The sequence below is a fragment of the Calonectris borealis genome, chromosome 9, assembly GCF_964195595.1.
Source record: "Calonectris borealis chromosome 9, bCalBor7.hap1.2, whole genome shotgun sequence".
NCBI lineage: Eukaryota > Metazoa > Chordata > Aves > Procellariiformes > Procellariidae > Calonectris > Calonectris borealis.
Window position 1 is genome coordinate 28,406,464 of NC_134320.1, and position 18,681 is coordinate 28,425,144.

Below are 18,681 nucleotides of genomic sequence, written 5' to 3' on the forward strand. Positions count from 1 at the left end.
TTGCCGATAACTGCTCTGATGTTAAGAGAACAATTTCTCACCTGAGCCCCCACCCTGGCTCTGCCGCAGGCAGAGACGGGCAAAAGGGGTCGGGATGCCCTTCTTGACAAAGAGATCGCCCAAAAGAGGACAGGGTGACACCGCGACGGGGTGAGTAGGGCCGGGGTGGTTGTAAGTAAAATTCTCAGCGTAGAAAAATATGAACTAGAAACAGCTGTTAATACGATGTAAGCAAAGGCAACGATGTGAGCAACTCCATGGCAACAAAATGAACGCAGAGGTAAATGGTGCGACAGCATCTTCTGGGCTTCCTCACCCAAGGACGACCCAGGCTCAGCCATCGCTGAACCGCCCGCCTTGGGGGACGGGAGCGGGGCGGCAGGGGCTGCTGCATCTCGCCCCGCGTGCAGAGAAGGCAGGTTTCCAGGGCTTCCAGCTTTTCAAGGGGAAATTTCTATCTCCTCGCTCTCCAACCTGAGCTGTATGAAATGAAATGGTGTGGAGCGAGCAAATTTGGAGAGTCTTCTAAGGAAAGACGATCTCTCCAGGAGCTCTCTCCTTTCCCGAGCCCCCAAGGGAGCTACTTGAAAAATACACTGTTTTCCTCAGATCAGACGTTTTCTGGATACTTCTTGCCTCATCCTCACCTACATTTCTGGGTAAGTAATGTGGACTTTCAGCCTTTATATTGAATGTTTTCATCTCGTAAGGCTAAAACCAGGTTGCAGTCTCCGAGCACCTCCTGCGCTCAGATTTATGAGTTCATCAGGATAACGCGGTGGAAAAGCACCAGCACGACGCCAGCCAGCGATCCATGTGACCCGCGTGATTGCAAGGGCTGTCACAACAGTTTCATTACATCTTCTCCAGCTTCATCACATTTTCTCATACGTTCCTCACCACGTTGTACCAGGAGGCTACTAAGCGATGCCAAGATACTGGATTGCCCTTTAGGCTCTCCTTCCACATGCAGAGACTTGTTAGACACAAGGATAAAATCAGGCGGAAAGAGGAGAACAACCCCCCTCATTTTAACTGGGGGATGCTGTTTTCCTAGCCACGACTCATCTTATTAAACTCACATTCGTCCAGCCCTGGGACAGAAAAACTCGCAGACTATTGATGAAAATTACAGCAAATCAGCTCCCTTTGCACGACGTCCTGAGGGCTGCCCAGCCGAAGCGGTGGCAGATGAATAAATGGCAGGATGTCCTTTCAACGCAGAGCCCCTCGGCTGGGAAACCCTCTGTCGCTCCCAGGCTCGGGCCCTGGAAGAGCCTGGAGACAGACAGCACAACGGCACACGCCGAGGGAGACCAAGCGGGTAAGTTAGTCTCGGATTTACCGAGACAATAAAAAAATATGTGGCATAAAAGAGCATTCAGGCCATTGCACGAGGACATGTGCATACGTCTGAGGGCATGTTTGAACATACTTCTTGTTGCAGGAGAATTGGGTGAAAATGAAAATTATCTGATGCCACACTAAATCCTAGGGAGCAAAGTGACCTGATGTCAGACTCTTTTTTCATGGGGGTTAGTAGGCGATCTGCATCCCAGTGCTTGTCACACAAATTGGTTTCAGGTAGGGCCTGTGCGACGAGGAAGGTGCGGCGCTGGTGTTAGCAACGTCACTGAAGTCTTCTGTACGTCCGGGTTGTCTACGGGGGAAAGGATAGGGTATGGAAAAGGAGACACGATCATTGCTAACGGCATTTGTTTGCACCTTGCTTAATTATGCTTTTGCTGATTACCACAAGGCCAGAAATGAAGTTTCAGCCCTGGATGCGTTACTTTAAGCAACGTCCCCGACCAGACACGGAGGTCACCCACAGCTGAAGGCAGGGCTTTGGGTGGGAAGGGCCAGCCACGATCGCTGTGCCCTGCTCACGCTCTCAGGGTTACGCTGACCGTGAGGTTTAAGGTCCAGGAATCATTTTCCCTGGGTCAGGCTAAGAGGGATCACTGGAGACTTTTGCCGTTCGGGATCTGCGCTGTAGTCTGGTTTCTTGTACTCTGCACATCTCCTTCACGCACCCTCTCCTGTTTCAGGAGCCTGCCGAGGCTTGTGCTCTCCCCGGTCATCTACGGTGCTGGCTTTTCAGTCGTTTCTGTAGATTTAATGCTTAGTACGTGAAACGTGACTTGGGCTGTGATCGTGGCGAGAGGATGTTCTGCAGACCTTCCGCATGCCCCTACGCATCCGTGGATTCCCGTGCCTCCGTTCCTGCAGCCCTTGCACAGACGGTGCACCCGGGAGCCAGGCAATATGCGTACAGCTCTTCTTCCCACACAGAGTCCTTCGGGCAAAGGGCCGTTTCCTTGTCAGATGGATGCACAGTAGGTTCGTGACATCCTTGCCCAAAGATAGCCAGAGGAAGGGATTTCTATGAATTTCTATGCATACGAATTCATAGAAAAGCCTGGTCTTCAGAAGCAACTTTTTATCCTATTGTTTTATAGCACAAGAACGAAAAATCGAACCGCTGCCTGTGTCCAGTTTTAGCAGATGAATTACCATTTCATTCTAGCTCGAGTAACTGCTTCCATTACCCTGGAAGGTGGTGCTGCTGTTATTTTTAGAAGGAATCTGCAAAAACAAAAACCAAAAAAGGCATCGGCAAATATAATGAAGTCGGCAACTGCTGATCTATGAAAGCACTGAGGCAATATTGCTACTTGGTTACACCCACAGCACCCATAAATCACTCTCCACATCTGACCTCTTTCAGCTGTTGCTGATGATCCTTTTTTGGGTCCTTTTTTCCCAAAACGCAACATGTGGTTCTTTGTTCAGAACTTCATGATGATTAAAATGACCACTCAGTCCTGGTAACTTAAAACAAATATTGCAGCTAGCACAACGCTTCCCATACACAGGAAACAGCTGGATAACTGGACGCTGAAACGGATTTCCATAAAAGCCAATGATTCATGAAAACGGGTGTTCAGAAAGCAGGGCCAGCGTCGGGTTTCTGAGGAGCTTCCTCACCCGGAGACAGGCTCCACCGCCCCGTCCACCGCTCCGCGTGCCATCGCCCTGACGCCCACCCTCCTCATCACGTGCGATTTGAGCCCAACAGGAGGAATTTGCAAAATCCAGCGTTGGGGGTATGTTTCATCTACATTTTCTGCTGCCAATTAAGTGCTCCTCAGCTGATCTGGACGTGGGAAAGGAGTGATCTCATAAGTCAAGAGAGGGCAAGCCACATGTTACTAATGCTTTCGGTTGTTTTATTTCTCAGGGACCCGTTTCATTGACAAGGACGTTGGGCAGGACAGAGAGCGCGGCCCTCAAACCAACCCCATCAGCAGAGGAAAAGCTGCTGCTCTTGCAGCGGATCCTCAGGCCTCTTAGTGCCCCTGCGACCACCAGATTTCTTCAAGGGCTCTTCACCCAGAGCTCAAAGCAGGAACTCGCCAGCTGGGTATTATTCATTGTAGTAAAGTGGTGGCAGGCCAAAGTAAATCACTGTCCATGTCAGGTAAACTGGGAGACGGAAAATACCATTTAGGTCATACGGTTCATCAGCTCCTGCCAGCGCAGGGCTGCTCCTGACCGTGGGTTTTCCACAGCTTTTTTCCTGTCCCCTTTGAATGACTCAAGCACAGGGGCTCCACGCTCCCCCCTGAGATCTTCCGCGGCTAACACAACTCCACGTGAGGACATTTTCCTCTGTGTTGCACTGAAACTTTCCTTCGCTAAATGTCATCCCATTACTCCCATCGTGGACCACCCTGCATTATTCCACCCTTCCGCTGATGGTTACCACCCTCAGTTTTTACTCTGTGCCTGTCACCATAGTGTCCGAGTACTCCTGATCCGCGGACACGCCCCGCCGTAGATAAAAGAAGGCAGCGTGGTGCCTGGAGATGGCCGCAAAGACACCTCGGGCAAACCACCTTCCGTCTGCGCCTCACGCAGACAAAGCCAGGCAACCTCTGCACTAACGCACCACAGCGACCAGCCTGCTGCGGCCGTTGAGGACTTCAAACGCGGGATACCCACCTAAATTCAGAAAAAGGAAATCAGTAGCCTGACCTGCTATAGTTGATGAGGAAACCGAGGGAATGGTCTTCATCACACATACAAGTCTGGTGGCACTCACGGGACATATTTTCTGGTTGTATGTAAACTAAGTGCTGTCACCACGCATGACCTACTTCCAGCTACCCACCCTAATTAAGCTGCAGATGTGTGGGCTCCATCTTATCTTTGTAAAACAAAGGTGTGGGTTGGGGTGCTGTGAAAAACCGTGGACACTCACGTAACAGCTGGATGCATGGCCCTGAATGAACAATCAGTTTTACACGAAAAACATCAGAAACTTGGCCTCAAATTCTTTCTCCTGGCATGACGTCGTGCTCTTTTCACAGCAACAGAGTACTCACGGAAATGCCTGATCCAAAGCGCACTGCAGTTACGGGGCTGAGCAGGGTCCCAGCGAGTCTGAGAAAGTGCTGAGAGCAGAACCAACTGTCTGGGCCCCGCAGAAACGATCGTTTGCTCGTTAGCGTCTGCGTGATGGGGTGAGAGGCATTGCAGTTCTATGCTACACAGACGGGCGAGAAGACACAGCTACAAAAGCCCCATCGCACCCTCTGAACACCCTCCTGCCACCTCCTAAACATTGATGAGAGCAATTCTTCTGCAGCCTGCTTTAAAAAAAAGCTAACAATTATCTGTGGTTTTTTGGCAAGAAACAGCACCGATATTTTTCTGCGACGCTGCGACTCCTCGACCACAGTCAGGGGAAAAGCTGCAGGGCTGCATCGTGGCAGGCAGTGCAGGGCACAGCGAGGACCGCAGAGCCTGAAGAAGCCAGAAATACCCACCGGCCGCGCATGCCCTTATAAATTCAATTATCAAGCAACCCCACGGAACGGGGTGGCTCCGGCATTACAGACCTGCCCTGGAGGTCTCGGCGGAGGGGCAGCTGGGGGCAGGGGGACGCCAGCCCCACGCAGGGCACCCCGCCACCCTGCACGGGGAGGGCTACCAGATGTTCCGGCCATGAGTCACATCTCCTGATATTATGTTGAAATGGCAACTCACTTTTGTGTCTATGTGCATCATTCGGCAACTCCAGCCCCGTGCCAGCACTGCCCGCAGCAGCGCCCGGGCTGCGGGGGGGCTCAGCGCTGCATCCCCCCAGACCCTCCAGCTCACCCTATGGAGCTGTGTGCGTGTGAGCGTGTCCACGCGGGAGCGGACAACGCTGCGGGGAAAGATGGATCACGGGAGGCAGAAGGTGGTGACTCACGGCAGACCGACGGGGAGAGGAGGAGAAGGAAGGAACTGCTGTCTGGGCGGCGAAGGGTGGAGAGGTGACCTGTTTGCATCAATCCTCTGCAACTGCGCCGTCTGTGCCACGCTGGAAGAAAAAGGAGAGAAGAAACAATGCTAGCAAAAGACACAAGCTTCCCAGTTTTGGTACTCGGCCCCAGATAACCTGGAGTCCTTCACCTCGCAGATCCTCTTATCTCACTCCGGGTACACCCACACGACCAACTGCCCTGCTACGGCAATTCAGCCACTCGGGATTTGTTTTGCTTAGCCAACGCCAGAGGTGCCCACATACAAAATATTTACCCGTAGCCATAGCTGCAGTAAGCAACGCAACGACAACAACTTTCTGGTGGCAACAGCAGAGAGCTGGCGGAGCCTCCGCCCCCGCACCATCGCCTGCTGGCCCGGGGCTGCCGCAAGGGGCTTGGGACCCCCCGGGGCGACAGGAGTGCTCAGACCTCCCCAGCAAAGCCTGAGGCGGGGCAGCAGAGCGAGACACCGGCGCCAGCAGACCGTGCTCTCCGGCCTCATCTCTGCCCCGCTGCGGGCGCAGGCGAACCATGACGCGCATCCGAAGCCCGTTCACCCATGGCACCACCCAAGACGTTGGGCAAAACAGACGGGACAAGGCACCTCTCTTTCTGTCAGCTGGGGACACGGCACCGAGATTGGAGCCGATCGGTGACGCTGACATTTCCCAAAGCGTTGTTTCGGGGTCTTCTCGCTGTACAGCAGCTGTTGTTGCATGCGGCCCTTCGTCCCCGGTTTGCAAGTTTACTTTTTTAAAAAAAATGAGAAGAACCAGCAGGCAGCTGTGTTGCTGCAGGCTAACCTAGCACCAAACCGCGGCCGCGGTCCCGCCAGCCAGCTTCAGCCAGCCAGCGACAAGGCGCAGCGAGGATTTCCCTCTTGGCTGGGTGACAGGCAGGGGAGAACACTGAGCTCCATAAATCCAGATTGAGCCTCCGCCTCGCAGCCCCGGGAGGAAGGCAGACGCGTCCTGCTGCCGCGGCCAGGGCTCCTCACGCATTTACCAGCAGTCCTGGCTAACCAGGGAGGGCCTGGACTGGAGGGTACCAAATGTGACGCCCATCTACAAGAAGGGTCGGGAGGAGGATCCGGGGAACTACAGGCCTCTCAGCCTGGCCTCGGTGCCGGGGAAGGTTATGGAGCAGATCACCTTGAGTGCCATCGCACGGCACGAACAGGACAACCAGGGGATCAGGCCCAGCCAGCACGGGTTCATGGAAGGCAGGTCCTGCTTGACCAACCTGATCTCCTTCCATGACCAGGTGACCCGCCTGGTGGACGAGGGACAGGCTGTGGATGGGGTCTGCCTGGACTTCAGTAAAGCCTTTGACACTGTCTCCCACAGCATTCTCCTAGAGAAGCTGGCGGCTCACGGCCTAGACAGGTGCACTCTTCGCTGGGTAAAAAACTGGCTGGACGGCCGGGCCCAGAGAGTTGTGGTCAACGGAGTTAAATCCAGTTGGCGGCCGGTCACGAGCGGTGTTCCCCAGGGCTCAGTTTTGGGGCCAGTCCTGTTCAATATCTTTATCAACGATCTGGACGAGGGGATCGAGTGCTCCCTCAGTCAGTTTGCAGATGACACCAAGTTGGGCGGGAGTGTTGATCTGCTGGAGGGTAGGAAGGCTCTGCAGAGGGACCTGGACAGGCTGGATCGATGGGCCGAGGCCAATGTATGAGGTTCAACAAGGCCAAGTGCCGGGTCCTGCACTTCAGCCACAACAACCCCAGGCAACGCCACAGGCTTGGGTTGTTCAGCCTGGAGAAGAGGAGGCTGAGGAGAGACCTCATCGCGCTCTACAACTACCTGAAAGGAGGTTGTAGCGAGGTGGGGGTCGGTCTCTTCTCCCAAGTTACAAGCGATGGGACGAGAGGAGACGGCCTCAAGTTGCGCCAGGGGAGGTTTAGGTTGGATATTAGGAAAAATGTCTTCACCGAAAGGGTTGTCAAGCATTGGAACAGGCTGCCCAGGGAAGTGGTTGAGTCACCATGGAGGTATTTAAAAGACGTGTAGATGTAGCACTTGGGGACATGGTTTAGTGGTGGACTTGGCAGCGCTAGGTTATCCGTTGGACTTGATAACCTTAAAGGTCTTTTCCAACCTAAACGATGCTCTGATTCTCTGGTTCTATGACAAATTTAGCCATTTCTGGGTGCAAAAATGCAGAACCAAGACTCTGCAGTTTCAGTGCTTACTGCTTGACTGTACCCACAGCAAATGGGGCAGGTACAGGACAGACATCAGCTTTTAAAACTCAGGCACCAAGAAAAAATACTTTGCACATGAAATCCATTGCTGAAGATAATAATTAGGTAATAACTAACTAATGCCGATTGCATTGACTTTAGAACTGACTGCTAAGCAAGCTGCCTAAAGTCACCAAACTGCCAGTGACAAGGTCAAATACTACAGTAAACCACCGAAGTAAGCTGAAGAACACAGACATCCCCAGCTTGCTTTTCTGCTCTGTTACAGCAAAAACCACTTACCCAGACGCTTGCATTAGCACAGCTAAGGCGGCAGTGAAGGACCTGCTAAGTGATGTATTTTCCCCCTCCTGAGACTTGCAGAGGATGAATTTCACCAGCAGTCTGCTAACGACTGCTCAGGGATGCTGGGATGAAGAGAGCAGGGATGAGCCCCTTAGAGAAATGCCGCCAGGGTACCAGCTGCTGAGCTGGTTGTGATTCCCCGAGCGCTCACCGGTTCCTGCGGCGGGCCGATGCAGATTCCCACCTGGGCAGGGAAGGGTGCATCCCGCCAGAAATCAGCCCAGCCTCCCTTACGCACAGGGTGCCCACACCCGCGGCTGGAGAAGGAAACCTGGACTGAAGCGGCTTCCACAGGCGTTCTGCTGAGCAAGGTCACCCCGAGCTCTTGGCTGCTTCTCCTCTTCAGACTCTTAACATCATTGGGCTGTGTTGACAAAACACCGTACCGTTATAATGGAGACATCATTTCTGGCCAGGCCCCCCCACCCCCTGCAGATGCGGCCCCATGAGCCGCAATTCTGCAAATCAAAGCTTTGTGCTGACCTACCTGTGGCTGGGTCAGGACGTCGGGTTTCACCTTGAATGATATTTAAGACCAGCCCTGTCCGAGCTGGTCACTAACCTCAGGGTTCCCTTTGAAACCCACAACTCCTCGGAGCACACCCCACATCACCTGGGCTTTTCACCACGTCTAAATTTAAACTCGCCAGGGATGTTAGCATGGCATCCTGGCTAAACTACAGCCTAAGCAACAAGAAGTACAAAGCCCAGTACTAATACCCCATTTATTCCCATTTTTGGTTTGGTTTTGTTTTTATAATAGGTATGAAAAAGGGCTGGACCTCAAGTTGTCTGCATGTTTGTGTTTGTGCCTAGAGCAAACTGCTTCCAAAACAGACCATGAAGGGGCCTCTTACAAACGTATGCTGCCATGCTCTGACCTAGCTGCTTAATTATCTTCTTTTGTACTTTGTCCAAAAGTTATTTGCATCATTAAAGACCTTTTACACACCGCTGACTGCAGCTGGCTTTCTTCGTGTGCACAGCAATCAACTTCTTATTCATACCAAATTGTTCTTTAACTCTTACATCAATGAATTCAGAAGCTTTGAAGCATTTCCAGCGGTAGCCAGCGCGCGCCGCAGCATCGACACCAGGGCACGTGCCCGAAGCAGGCTCCGTCCGCATCTGCTGTCGCCGCTGCACCCACCGCGTGCAACGCTCTGCGTCTTGTGCGACGGCCAAGGCGGGTTTTCAGCACTGAGTCACACCAGATATCGTTTTCCTGCCCTGGGAGGGTTTAAGATTTCCACAAACAAAACGAAAAGTGAAACTTTCCGGGTTTGCTGAAGCGAAAGCCTGTACATTTCAACTTTCGGTTTGAATTCCAACTTCTTTTGGTTTTTATCATAATTGGATTTTCCCATAATTAAGTCACTAATTGAATTCCAAACTGAATAAAACATAAATTCAACATTCAGCAGTGTCAAAACAGGGTATTCTATCAACTTCAAAAACATTCAACATCTTTTTGGAATAGGAGGCTCCCTGAAACAAACCATTTCCTGTAAATTTGTGGGTTTGAGGAACCAGCAAAACCAGGTTTTATAGGCTAAAACGGCTCTGTGTCATCACTTGTATGTTCCTGACATTTAGAAATCGATTGACTTTTAGGAGATATAAAAATCCACACAGCTTTCAGAGCAGCCAGCATCACTCCACACCCTATTCAACGAACATGCGCAGGTAACAGCAGAGTAAGAAATAGATGGTACCTGCAGCGTGATCTGGGGCTGCTCTTTTATCCCCTAGTATGTTAGGTTATGACTCACACAAAAAGATAATAGTGAAATCTGATTTTTGAAGAGGCTGGTGCAGCGTTCAGACCCGAGACAGCGACATTTTCTGGTGCAATTAGACAAGCGTCACAACAGAAACAGCTTCTGCATTAGCACATCCATTTTGTTCTTAATTTTGTTTAGTGTGTGACTAAACAAATAGAGGATAAATAAAAAACTAAGCAGAATATCTGTTTAATCATGACCTATGGAAATGGGGACATGCTGACACAAGCAGACAAACGGTTGCGTAGGGACAACGAACCGCTTTCGTTTCTCTCCCTGTGCCGTATTTCAGAGCTGCCCCGCGCACAGATCAGCACTGCATTTCAAAATGTCACTTGCTATGGCCTGCAAGGCGAAGACGCAGCAGTTCCGTGGTGCAGCCGTGTAAAACCTGCAATTCACGGACCTCGCAGGGGCTGGTCATGTGCAAACCCGCAGTAACAAGGCAAAGAACGCAGGCGACGTGCACAGTGCAACCCACACCCTGTAACACCCAAGTCTGGTAATGCCATGGTGTTGCTAGCCTGCTGTCGCCTGCGCTCCGCTTTCAGTTTTAGGGTGTTGGTGCGGAGTGATGTACCCGCAGCCGCAGCCCCGCACGTGGCCGGGGCGGAAGGCGCGCAGGGCTCGCCCCACCACAGCACGATGCTCCCTCCGAGCTCCTCTCCACCTCTCACGGACACCGCAGCCTTTATTCCAGCTCAGCCTCCACTCCCTGCCTCAGCTCCCACCTGGCTGCCCAATTCTGCTTTGATTCCGCAAACCCTCGCTGTGCCAAGCCCCAAGGAGTTTGCTGCTCCAGAGCAAACCTCGCGTCCCTGCAGAGTGCTGCGAGGTACCAAAGGCAGCTCACGCTCCCCCACCACGGAGCCCAGCAGCTGGGAGTCACTTCTTGGAGACAGCGATTTACAGAGAAGCCTCGTTAAAGCTTTCTTCAGAGAGACCTGAAACTGCCCGTGTGTTAAACAAATTGCTGAAGCCTGCTTCAGCGCAGGACAAGAGCCGTGGAGCACACAAAAAGGGCTTCCTCTCTCACAAAAGGTATGGGGACAAGGTATAATACGCATTGTAGACACGTTTTATCTTAATACTTTTTAAAAGCAGAATTTTTTAAAAGTTCTAAGGATTCTTTTATGGACTTTCCCATGGGAAGCACACCGTGAAGGCCTGTCCATTTAAACGGGTGTAAAGCAAATCGTAACAGGCTGGTGTGATCGACATTACCCAGTTCACCTCAAGGTAGCACTTGCTTTTGCCAGTGAGGCGCTGATGGGATGCCCTTGGTTTCGCTGCACGGTTATAATGCCATGAGATCCACTTAGGCAGAACAGAAGGTTCTACTTTGGTAGGCTGCTCAGTGCTCCTCCTTTGGCTTCCTGGGAAGAAACAGAGTCACATCCTGGCACTGACCTTAATTCAAGGCTCCAGATGGAGAACTGCAAGGAGGGAACGTTTGTCGCACGGTGGTTTCAGAAGATAGAGGGTATCTCTGGAGAGACAAGCGAAAACAGTCTGCGGGAACTGGCCAAGCTTGCTTGGAAGGTTTTTTTTCATTATCTGGGAACAGTTCACAGTGCAATGCCAGATGCTCATATTTTCCATCACACAAATTATATTTCCGGTGTTAAAATCTCTTCAACATTAATCTTCTGCAGTATCCTTTTTATTATCCTATCAAAATTAATTTTGTACTATGCTTTGAGGATGAAAAAACCCCACATAAGTGCTAAGCATATTCGGTTATATTGTTTCACGTCATTACAGTTGCATATGGAGTTTATTCTTTCTTCAGTAGAATACACTTAACCACCTGTAACAATTAAAGATTAAATCAAACATCAAATCTTATTTATGTAAATAAGTCCCCATTTTAAATAACTAAAAATAAACATGTGTGGGTTTTGTCTGAGAGAGGAAATTTCCCCAATTTCATTCTTCTGCTCTTTCTTTTGTATTAAAAATGTCCAGTGCTTCTGCAGGCTTTAAAGGAAACCAGTTATAAAATGCTGGGCGCCAAATCAAGAATTTAAAGCAAAGAGTATCTCGCAGCACAACCGTTTCTTTAAATGAAAAGAGAGACAGTCTATCTTTTTTTCTGATTAATACATTTTAATGATATACGGCATTGGGTCTGGCTCTAGTTTCTATTTTCATAGACTTTTAATGCTGCTAAGATACTAAGATGCTTTTTTCTAAGTCTAATTTCTTCCTTCATGGAAAAACTCCATATGCAAGCCACAGGCTGGGATCCCAGATCATACACACCAACTCAGTTAAAGATCTATTTATCATTTTTAATACATGAGGCACATCACTGCTTTATTTTGTAATACCCTACTAGGAATAAAAGTTTGATACATATGGCAAGCACTTATATCCATCATACATATGGCAAGCGCTTTGATACATATGGCAAGCAATAATTTCACCTCCTGTCAAAGGAGCGGCAAGACAGCTCCGTGTCACCAGACGTGGATTTGACTCTTTCTGCACTATTATCTGTGGAGAACACAGAAATTCTGGGCAACTTGTAGTGGAAAAGTGATGACCCACAATGAGGTGCAGACTGACTGCTTTAAATCCGATTGCTGCTCCAGCGAGTGACCTGGGACAGGGAGCGCGTCTGGGGAAAGCCCAGGCTCTGCTGCCCGAGCTTCCCGCGGGCTGGATGCCAGCCGTTTCTTGTCCAACAGCCATCGATTTGCGCTTGTGACATGTGCTTGAAATAACACGCCTGGCTCTCGCTGTGCGTACCGTGGCCCTGATGCTCGTCAACACTTGAGTTAGGTTTGGCTTTCCCAAGGCAAGTCTGCATGCTGGCTGCTTCCAATGGCTCCCCCATCTGCTGCGGGTCCCGCTCTCCTGAGAGACCAGGCTACGTGTAGGTACTTGATCAGCCTTTTCTGTTCGTTCCTGCTCCTCTTCCAGAGTGAACCGGCAAGTTCCTTCTGAGATGCAGCCAAGGCACAGCTTGCACCAAGGTCTATCCCCAGAAGAGCTCCTGTCCTACTGTCTTGCAGGATGTCCCCTGTTCAAAGCTTTCCGCCTCTAGACTATATTGGCCATGTCCATCTGGTTTTATCTCCTGGGGCGCAAGCCTTTGGCAAGGCGAGGACAACCCCTATGTTGCAGTTGTCCAAAAATTGCTCCCTCGTTCTGCTACGGCAGCTAAGCACCACCGCGGATACACACTGCTTGTGTAAGGCCTGCAAGCCAGAAACTCCATCTTCAGCTTATCCCATCCGCACCTTCTGCGGGGACGGGGCACAGCAAAGGCCTGGCCCGAGGCTGGGGAGCTCTCCCCAGTGAACACAGAATGGGACAGCAGCTTAAAAGGAGCATCCAGAAAGCCCATGCAGAAGCTTGAGGCATCGCAAAAGGACTCTTCCTTTGCTTTGTATGCCAGAAACACTGCGATGGCTTCACTTGCCCTGTCCCACCTTGGCTTTGGGTAGTGCCCAGTACCTCCGCTCCCATCACACACACAGATATATGTGCTCTCCCCGTCAATAGTGATGGTTTTGCACTCAAGAGACAGTTGGCCAAACCACAAATGATGTTTGATGCTTACATGAAGCCTTCTCTAAAGCATCAGACCAATATAACTGACTCTTATTTTCATGCCCAGAGGAATCGGTGTTGGCAAGGTGGGCAGGCTGGAGAGGGCAAGGGTGGGGCAGCGCTGGCCAGCACAGCCCGCAACGCCCAGCTCAGCCTCGCGGGACACCGACCCGGCCACGGTCTCCTTTTCCCACCCGCAAACCCACGCGTGTGACGGCAGTCCCCTCGCAGCCTGCACCCAGACTTCTGCTTCCCCCCACTACTCACGGGCTGTGCTCAGCCGTGGAGCGTAGACTCTCTCCGGTTTATAGTAAGACACTAAATATTTGAAACTGCTCTGGAAGTGAAGACTACTGGATAAAAATACATGGATAAATTTGGTAATAGTGTATTAGTGCATTGGATACCCCAGTATGCAAACTGGCAGCCTGCTAGCGGAATTAATACTTTATGGAAAGATTTAGGACTGTACAAGCTACTATTCTTGATCAGGCAACAATATCAGCTCTGTCAAGGAAGAAAACAGAAGCCTTTGCATTAGGCAAGAACAAGACAACCCGTTGCCATGGGACCTTTCCTTGTAACCTTGAGAAGGGAAAAGATGGCTTGCTGCCTACAGCCAGCGGGTCAGGATCCCACAGAGGCAGATTTGTTTCAAGCTTGGAGATTTTTTTAGTATTCCCTTGTGCCATGAGTCCTAGAGTGCAAGGTCCAGCATACGAAAAACCCATTCATAAATAACACCGCTTCTACACGACGCATTGCCTCCAGGAAGTTTTATTTCCTAAAAATGTGGTGATAAAATTAGGCGTCTACATTCTCCGTGGTACTTTCTGCTAGCGCGTTTCATCCCACTACGAGAAATACTCTGTAAACTTTCCTTGACTATGTGAAATTAATTTAATTGTTTTTAAAAGCTGGTAACAGTTTTCCTGACATTTATATATTTTGCTTATTGCTTAGCAGCAGGAGTTCTGAGTTTCTGTGAGGGAGGGGAAATGAGGGAAATATTTGTTCTTGACTTGGTTTGGATCCATGATTTATACGCTCCCTCATGCTAGAATCATTATTTCTGTGACTGCTCTCATTATTTTACGTGCTATTCCTTTCTTTACAATTTATGACCACACAGTCACTCTTTACTACCGCTGCTGCTACAGAACATAAACACCGAAGCAGTGGCCAAGAGCCCAGATTTTGAATGTGACCTGTTTGCAACAGCCCCAGCAGCACAAGGGGGGAATGGCCGCCACGGACTGGGGATATACTCTATTACCGAAGGTAAGAATTACACGGGGACAGGCTGCTTTCCATACCTGTGCTCTGGCTTTGCTTTAGGCACGGAGACGTTACTGCGCAGTGGTGATCTCCAGCCAGCAGCGCGGTCCACGGGTGAACATCCCACCTCTTCTTCGACATACACATTCCAGCGTTGAACTCCAGATTATGACATCGGCTACCGCGGGGTTCACCGTGACGCCTGTTCCACAGCTATACAAGGGCGTAAAATTATGTAATAGCATCTACTGGATTAAATAATTTAAAAATTCTCATAAGACTGTAAAATACAACTGAAGTTCATTTAAAATTTTACGAAAGTCTATGTAATAGAGCTCCGGAGCTCATCATTTTAAGAACTGCCTCAATGAAAATCTACTACTTCAGCTCAGAAAGACTCTGGGCGGACAGCGGAAGAACAGTTTTCAAGCTCAAAGAAGTCAGGACCTTTCCTAAACACAAAAAAGAAACTCAGCATCACCACCGACCAGAGACGGGACCATCCCGCCATCCTCCAAACAGGCTTCGGGAGTACCCCCCATCCCTTTCTTTCTGCATTTGTGGAATTACTGAAAAATGAATTTCCTGAGGCTTGCGTTGCAGTGGAATTGCTTTCACAATCTTTGACATTTCCAATTTTCAGCACCTTTAAGAAAATACCCGTAACTGAGCGAAGTCAGCAGGTCCATAGACAGTTCCCGCTGTTTCCCAGGTATCTTGGTTGTGCTTAAGACTCACTGTTGCCATCGCCCAATTAATTAGTCAGTATTGAGCACAATCCCACTTTAGTAAAACCAGACAAGCCTCCACCGAGCAATGGGAGGGAACTGCCTATCAGCACGTGCTTGGGTCAGCAGCTGCAGCCGGGCTCTTCTGCATCGGGGAAGGCAAGCTGCCCGAACTGACAGCAGCCATCAGGCCGCCTGCTACGCCAAGGCTGAGGAAAGCTGCAAGGCGAATTGTCAGGCTCAGACCTCCACCAAGCTGCGTCTACGCTCTCCTGGGGACGGTATTCGTGTTTGATTCTAAAGCACCCCAGTCAGCTGGGTTTTGTTAGCCGTTTCTCTGAGGTCAGTGCGTAACAGACCGCCAGCCCAGGTCCGTTCAATCTGCCAGGCGACTGCAGCGTGCCCACGCCATCTCTATGCTGCAGCAGCCACCAGCGTAACTTCTATAATACTGATCTTTTGTTGCTTTTGGAATTTGAGAATAGAGGATTTTTGAGCTTTTGGATAAACTCTGCTACCACTGAAATCAGGTAAGGCTTATTAATGGTTTCAGCGGGAACAGAAGTTGAATAAGTCAAAGTGCATTTTAAAATCTAGCTCCAGATGCTAAATCTACAATGGCAATTTCTTCCACTGATTTTATTGAATAAAATTAATTCCCCATTATGCCATTGGATTCAACAAAGCTTTTCTGATTTTCTCCAGCATTGAAGACATGTCACATATAGGACTATCTCATCACTCAAATAACAAGAAGGTCAAGGTTCATGGTGCGATTATAAACGTATTTGGGTTTACAAGTAGCGTCCTGTGAAGAAGCAACTCCGTGACTCCAAGTGAAGAGCAAGCCCAGTCCCCAAAATTAAACAGGAGCAGGCAATTTCAGTCGTCCAGCTGTTCATACGCATGCTCTGACAGTCTCCAAAATGCTCCCCGCTAACTTACCTCCCGTGGAGGTTCAGTCCAAGTCATAGCTGATGGTCTTAGAAGAAGATGAACAGCGGTCTTTCAAGAGGATGGCTCTCGGGGCACCGGGGCCACCAGCAGGTCTGAACTGCCCCTGTGCCTGGGGCTGCTGCCCTGGCCCGGGAGCTCAGCCCCCGCTCCTGCCCTGGCCCCAGCCCTTGCCTCAGATGGGTCTGTGTAGTAGCTCTACCTCTGCCCAGGGGACTTGCCAGGCTGACCTGGGCCTGCTTCATCGCCTCTCCTTGTCTGATGGCTGCTGCGCTGTTGCCAGAACTTGTTACTATCACCAAACTGGCCCTGTTTGGGCTTATCTGACCAAAAAACTCGAGTATCTGGTGACACAGTAACTAAAATCTCAGACCGTGTCTGTGCTGCCCATCGCTGTTTCACTGGGCCACCCGGCGCCCCACGCTGACAAACTGCCCCAACAGCAGACCTGCCGCGTTCGAAGAGCAGCTACTTCTGCAGCGTCTGCACGCTGGCAGAGACAACCTAGACTCGTCTGGGCTTTTTATGCTCCAAAACAAACCACGGTTCCAGGTATCAAGCAGCAAAATAAAAATATCGATCCTCCCGTGTAACAATTTTATAGAGAACTCAAGCGTGTCTGCTTTGAAGCTAAAAATCATGCTTAACAAAGACACTTTTCTGATGAAATTCAAGAGGCAAGCACCTTTTGGACAAAATGTATTAAATCTTCAACGCCTTGTTAATTAGCACAGCTTGAAGACTCGCACACAGATGAAGCTATGTCCCTGCCAACGACTAGTCTACTGAGCGCACAGATTTGCCACATTTTCATGCTGAATGATATATACTCCACAACTAGCGAGTCTCACTGACCTAAGCACAATTATTTGCAAATATAACACTACTGAATTAAATAATGGCAAAAATCTTATTCTAACTCAACAAATCACATTTTTACACCAGAAACGAGCAATTAAGTTACATGGGAGAACACACAAAATAGGAAAATTCCAACAAAGTGGTTAGGGAAAACAGTATTTGAAATTGGCAATTATTTTAATTACACCTATTGAAGATGTGCTCCTCTTGGAGAGACAATATTTCCTTTTTTTTACTTTTCTCATCTTGAAATGTAGGTAGCATTTAATTACATTGATATGCAATGGACAGAAACATTATCGCACCAAAAATATATAAAAGTTTAACTTAATTTTTAGTTGTAGAAATGCATGAATTGCATCGGCTAAGATTTGACCCCAGGGCTCCACAAGTAAATGGTCATTCGATGCACTGGAATGGTTTCCCATGTGCTATGCATGCGTATGTCGCTGTCAGAGCTGACTCAGTTGTCGTCTTATAACTGCGGCAATCCTGCTCCTGGGCTCATTCAGCGAAGCCGCCCTTCCTCTTGGAGGATGCGGTGGGGTTAGAGCCGGCAAGCCCACACTGCCGCTGCTGTTACGCTTACCGGAGGTGGGTGCCTTAGCAGCTCTTGAAATACCAAACTGTCCGGAGAGATTGATTTCCTTCCCAGCGCCGGGGCTCGTGCGGCTTTTCTGTCCGTAATCAGCGAGCAGGGCAGCAGAGGAGGTTAGGCTGCCCTGAGTCAGGGAACACAGCGATAACGGGAAGTTTCCACTGAGCTTTTTTAGTTCCAGTACTTGTTCCCTGGCTTGAGTCAAAGCTGCAGTCAGCTCATAGCGTTCCTCACACTCTCTACGCACCGTCTCCTGGAGAAGAGTGTTCTGCAAACAGAAACAAACGCTGGCTTTACAAAATGCCATTAGTCAAAAACTGTGCCTATTCAGCTCCCCAGGCTTCAGGCAGGGGTGGCCGGCGGGTACTGACGCACACAAATCCTTCAATACTTCCCCATATTTTGGTTTCTCTGAAAGTCACTCAAAGCACATACATCAGCGTTTACACACCCTTCATTCCCTCAGGAGACAGTGGAAAATATGAGGTAAGTTATCAGAAGTTGCTTCTGATCTCCTGCCCATCCTCCAACTAGGAGGAAACTGGGAATTCTGCTCTGGGAAAGGAAAAAGCAACGTACAGGGGTTGAGTATTACTGCGCCACTTCGTTATGATAAGATGTTCAAGAAGTTATCCTCCTCTGTAGTTTAAATAATTGTGCACTGATTTCTTTTGTGATGGCATTCTTCATTGATCATTATTTCCCAAATAACTGGGATAAATGATTTTCAGTCTAGCGGTTTTCACAAACTTTGCACTGTGATTACTGATACCTAAATGGGAAGTTACTGGTACTGGGCCTTGAGCAGACAACCGAAACTGTTTCCATCTCACACAAGTCCCCGAGTTAGTATATTATGTACAAGTTATTTGTGATGCTAATTTTCCTAGTTTCCAGCTGAAACAAAAAGTAAATAAAACACAAGGGACAGCATCACTGAATTGATTCATAAAAGTCAGAACTACTGAAAGTACTAATACAAGCAGAAAATATCCACTTTTTTGTTCTTCTAAGGAAGCAATTGTTGCTGACACAGGAGGTCCATGAG

The 18,681-nt window shown here is 49.5% G+C and overlaps 1 protein-coding gene across 1 annotated transcript in view; it reads right to left on the reverse strand.

Moving 5' to 3' along the window:
* Positions 1-15,858: 15,858 nt before the first annotated feature.
* LEKR1 (leucine, glutamate and lysine rich 1) overlaps positions 15,859-18,681 on the reverse strand; it is a 65,543-nt gene continuing 62,720 nt past the window's right edge. Inside the window, exon 13 of the mRNA XM_075157500.1 lies at positions 15,859-17,901. Within this exon, the coding sequence (XP_075013601.1) occupies positions 17,488-17,901 (414 nt within the window). The 3' untranslated portion in view covers positions 15,859-17,487. The remainder of the gene's footprint in view (positions 17,902-18,681) is intronic.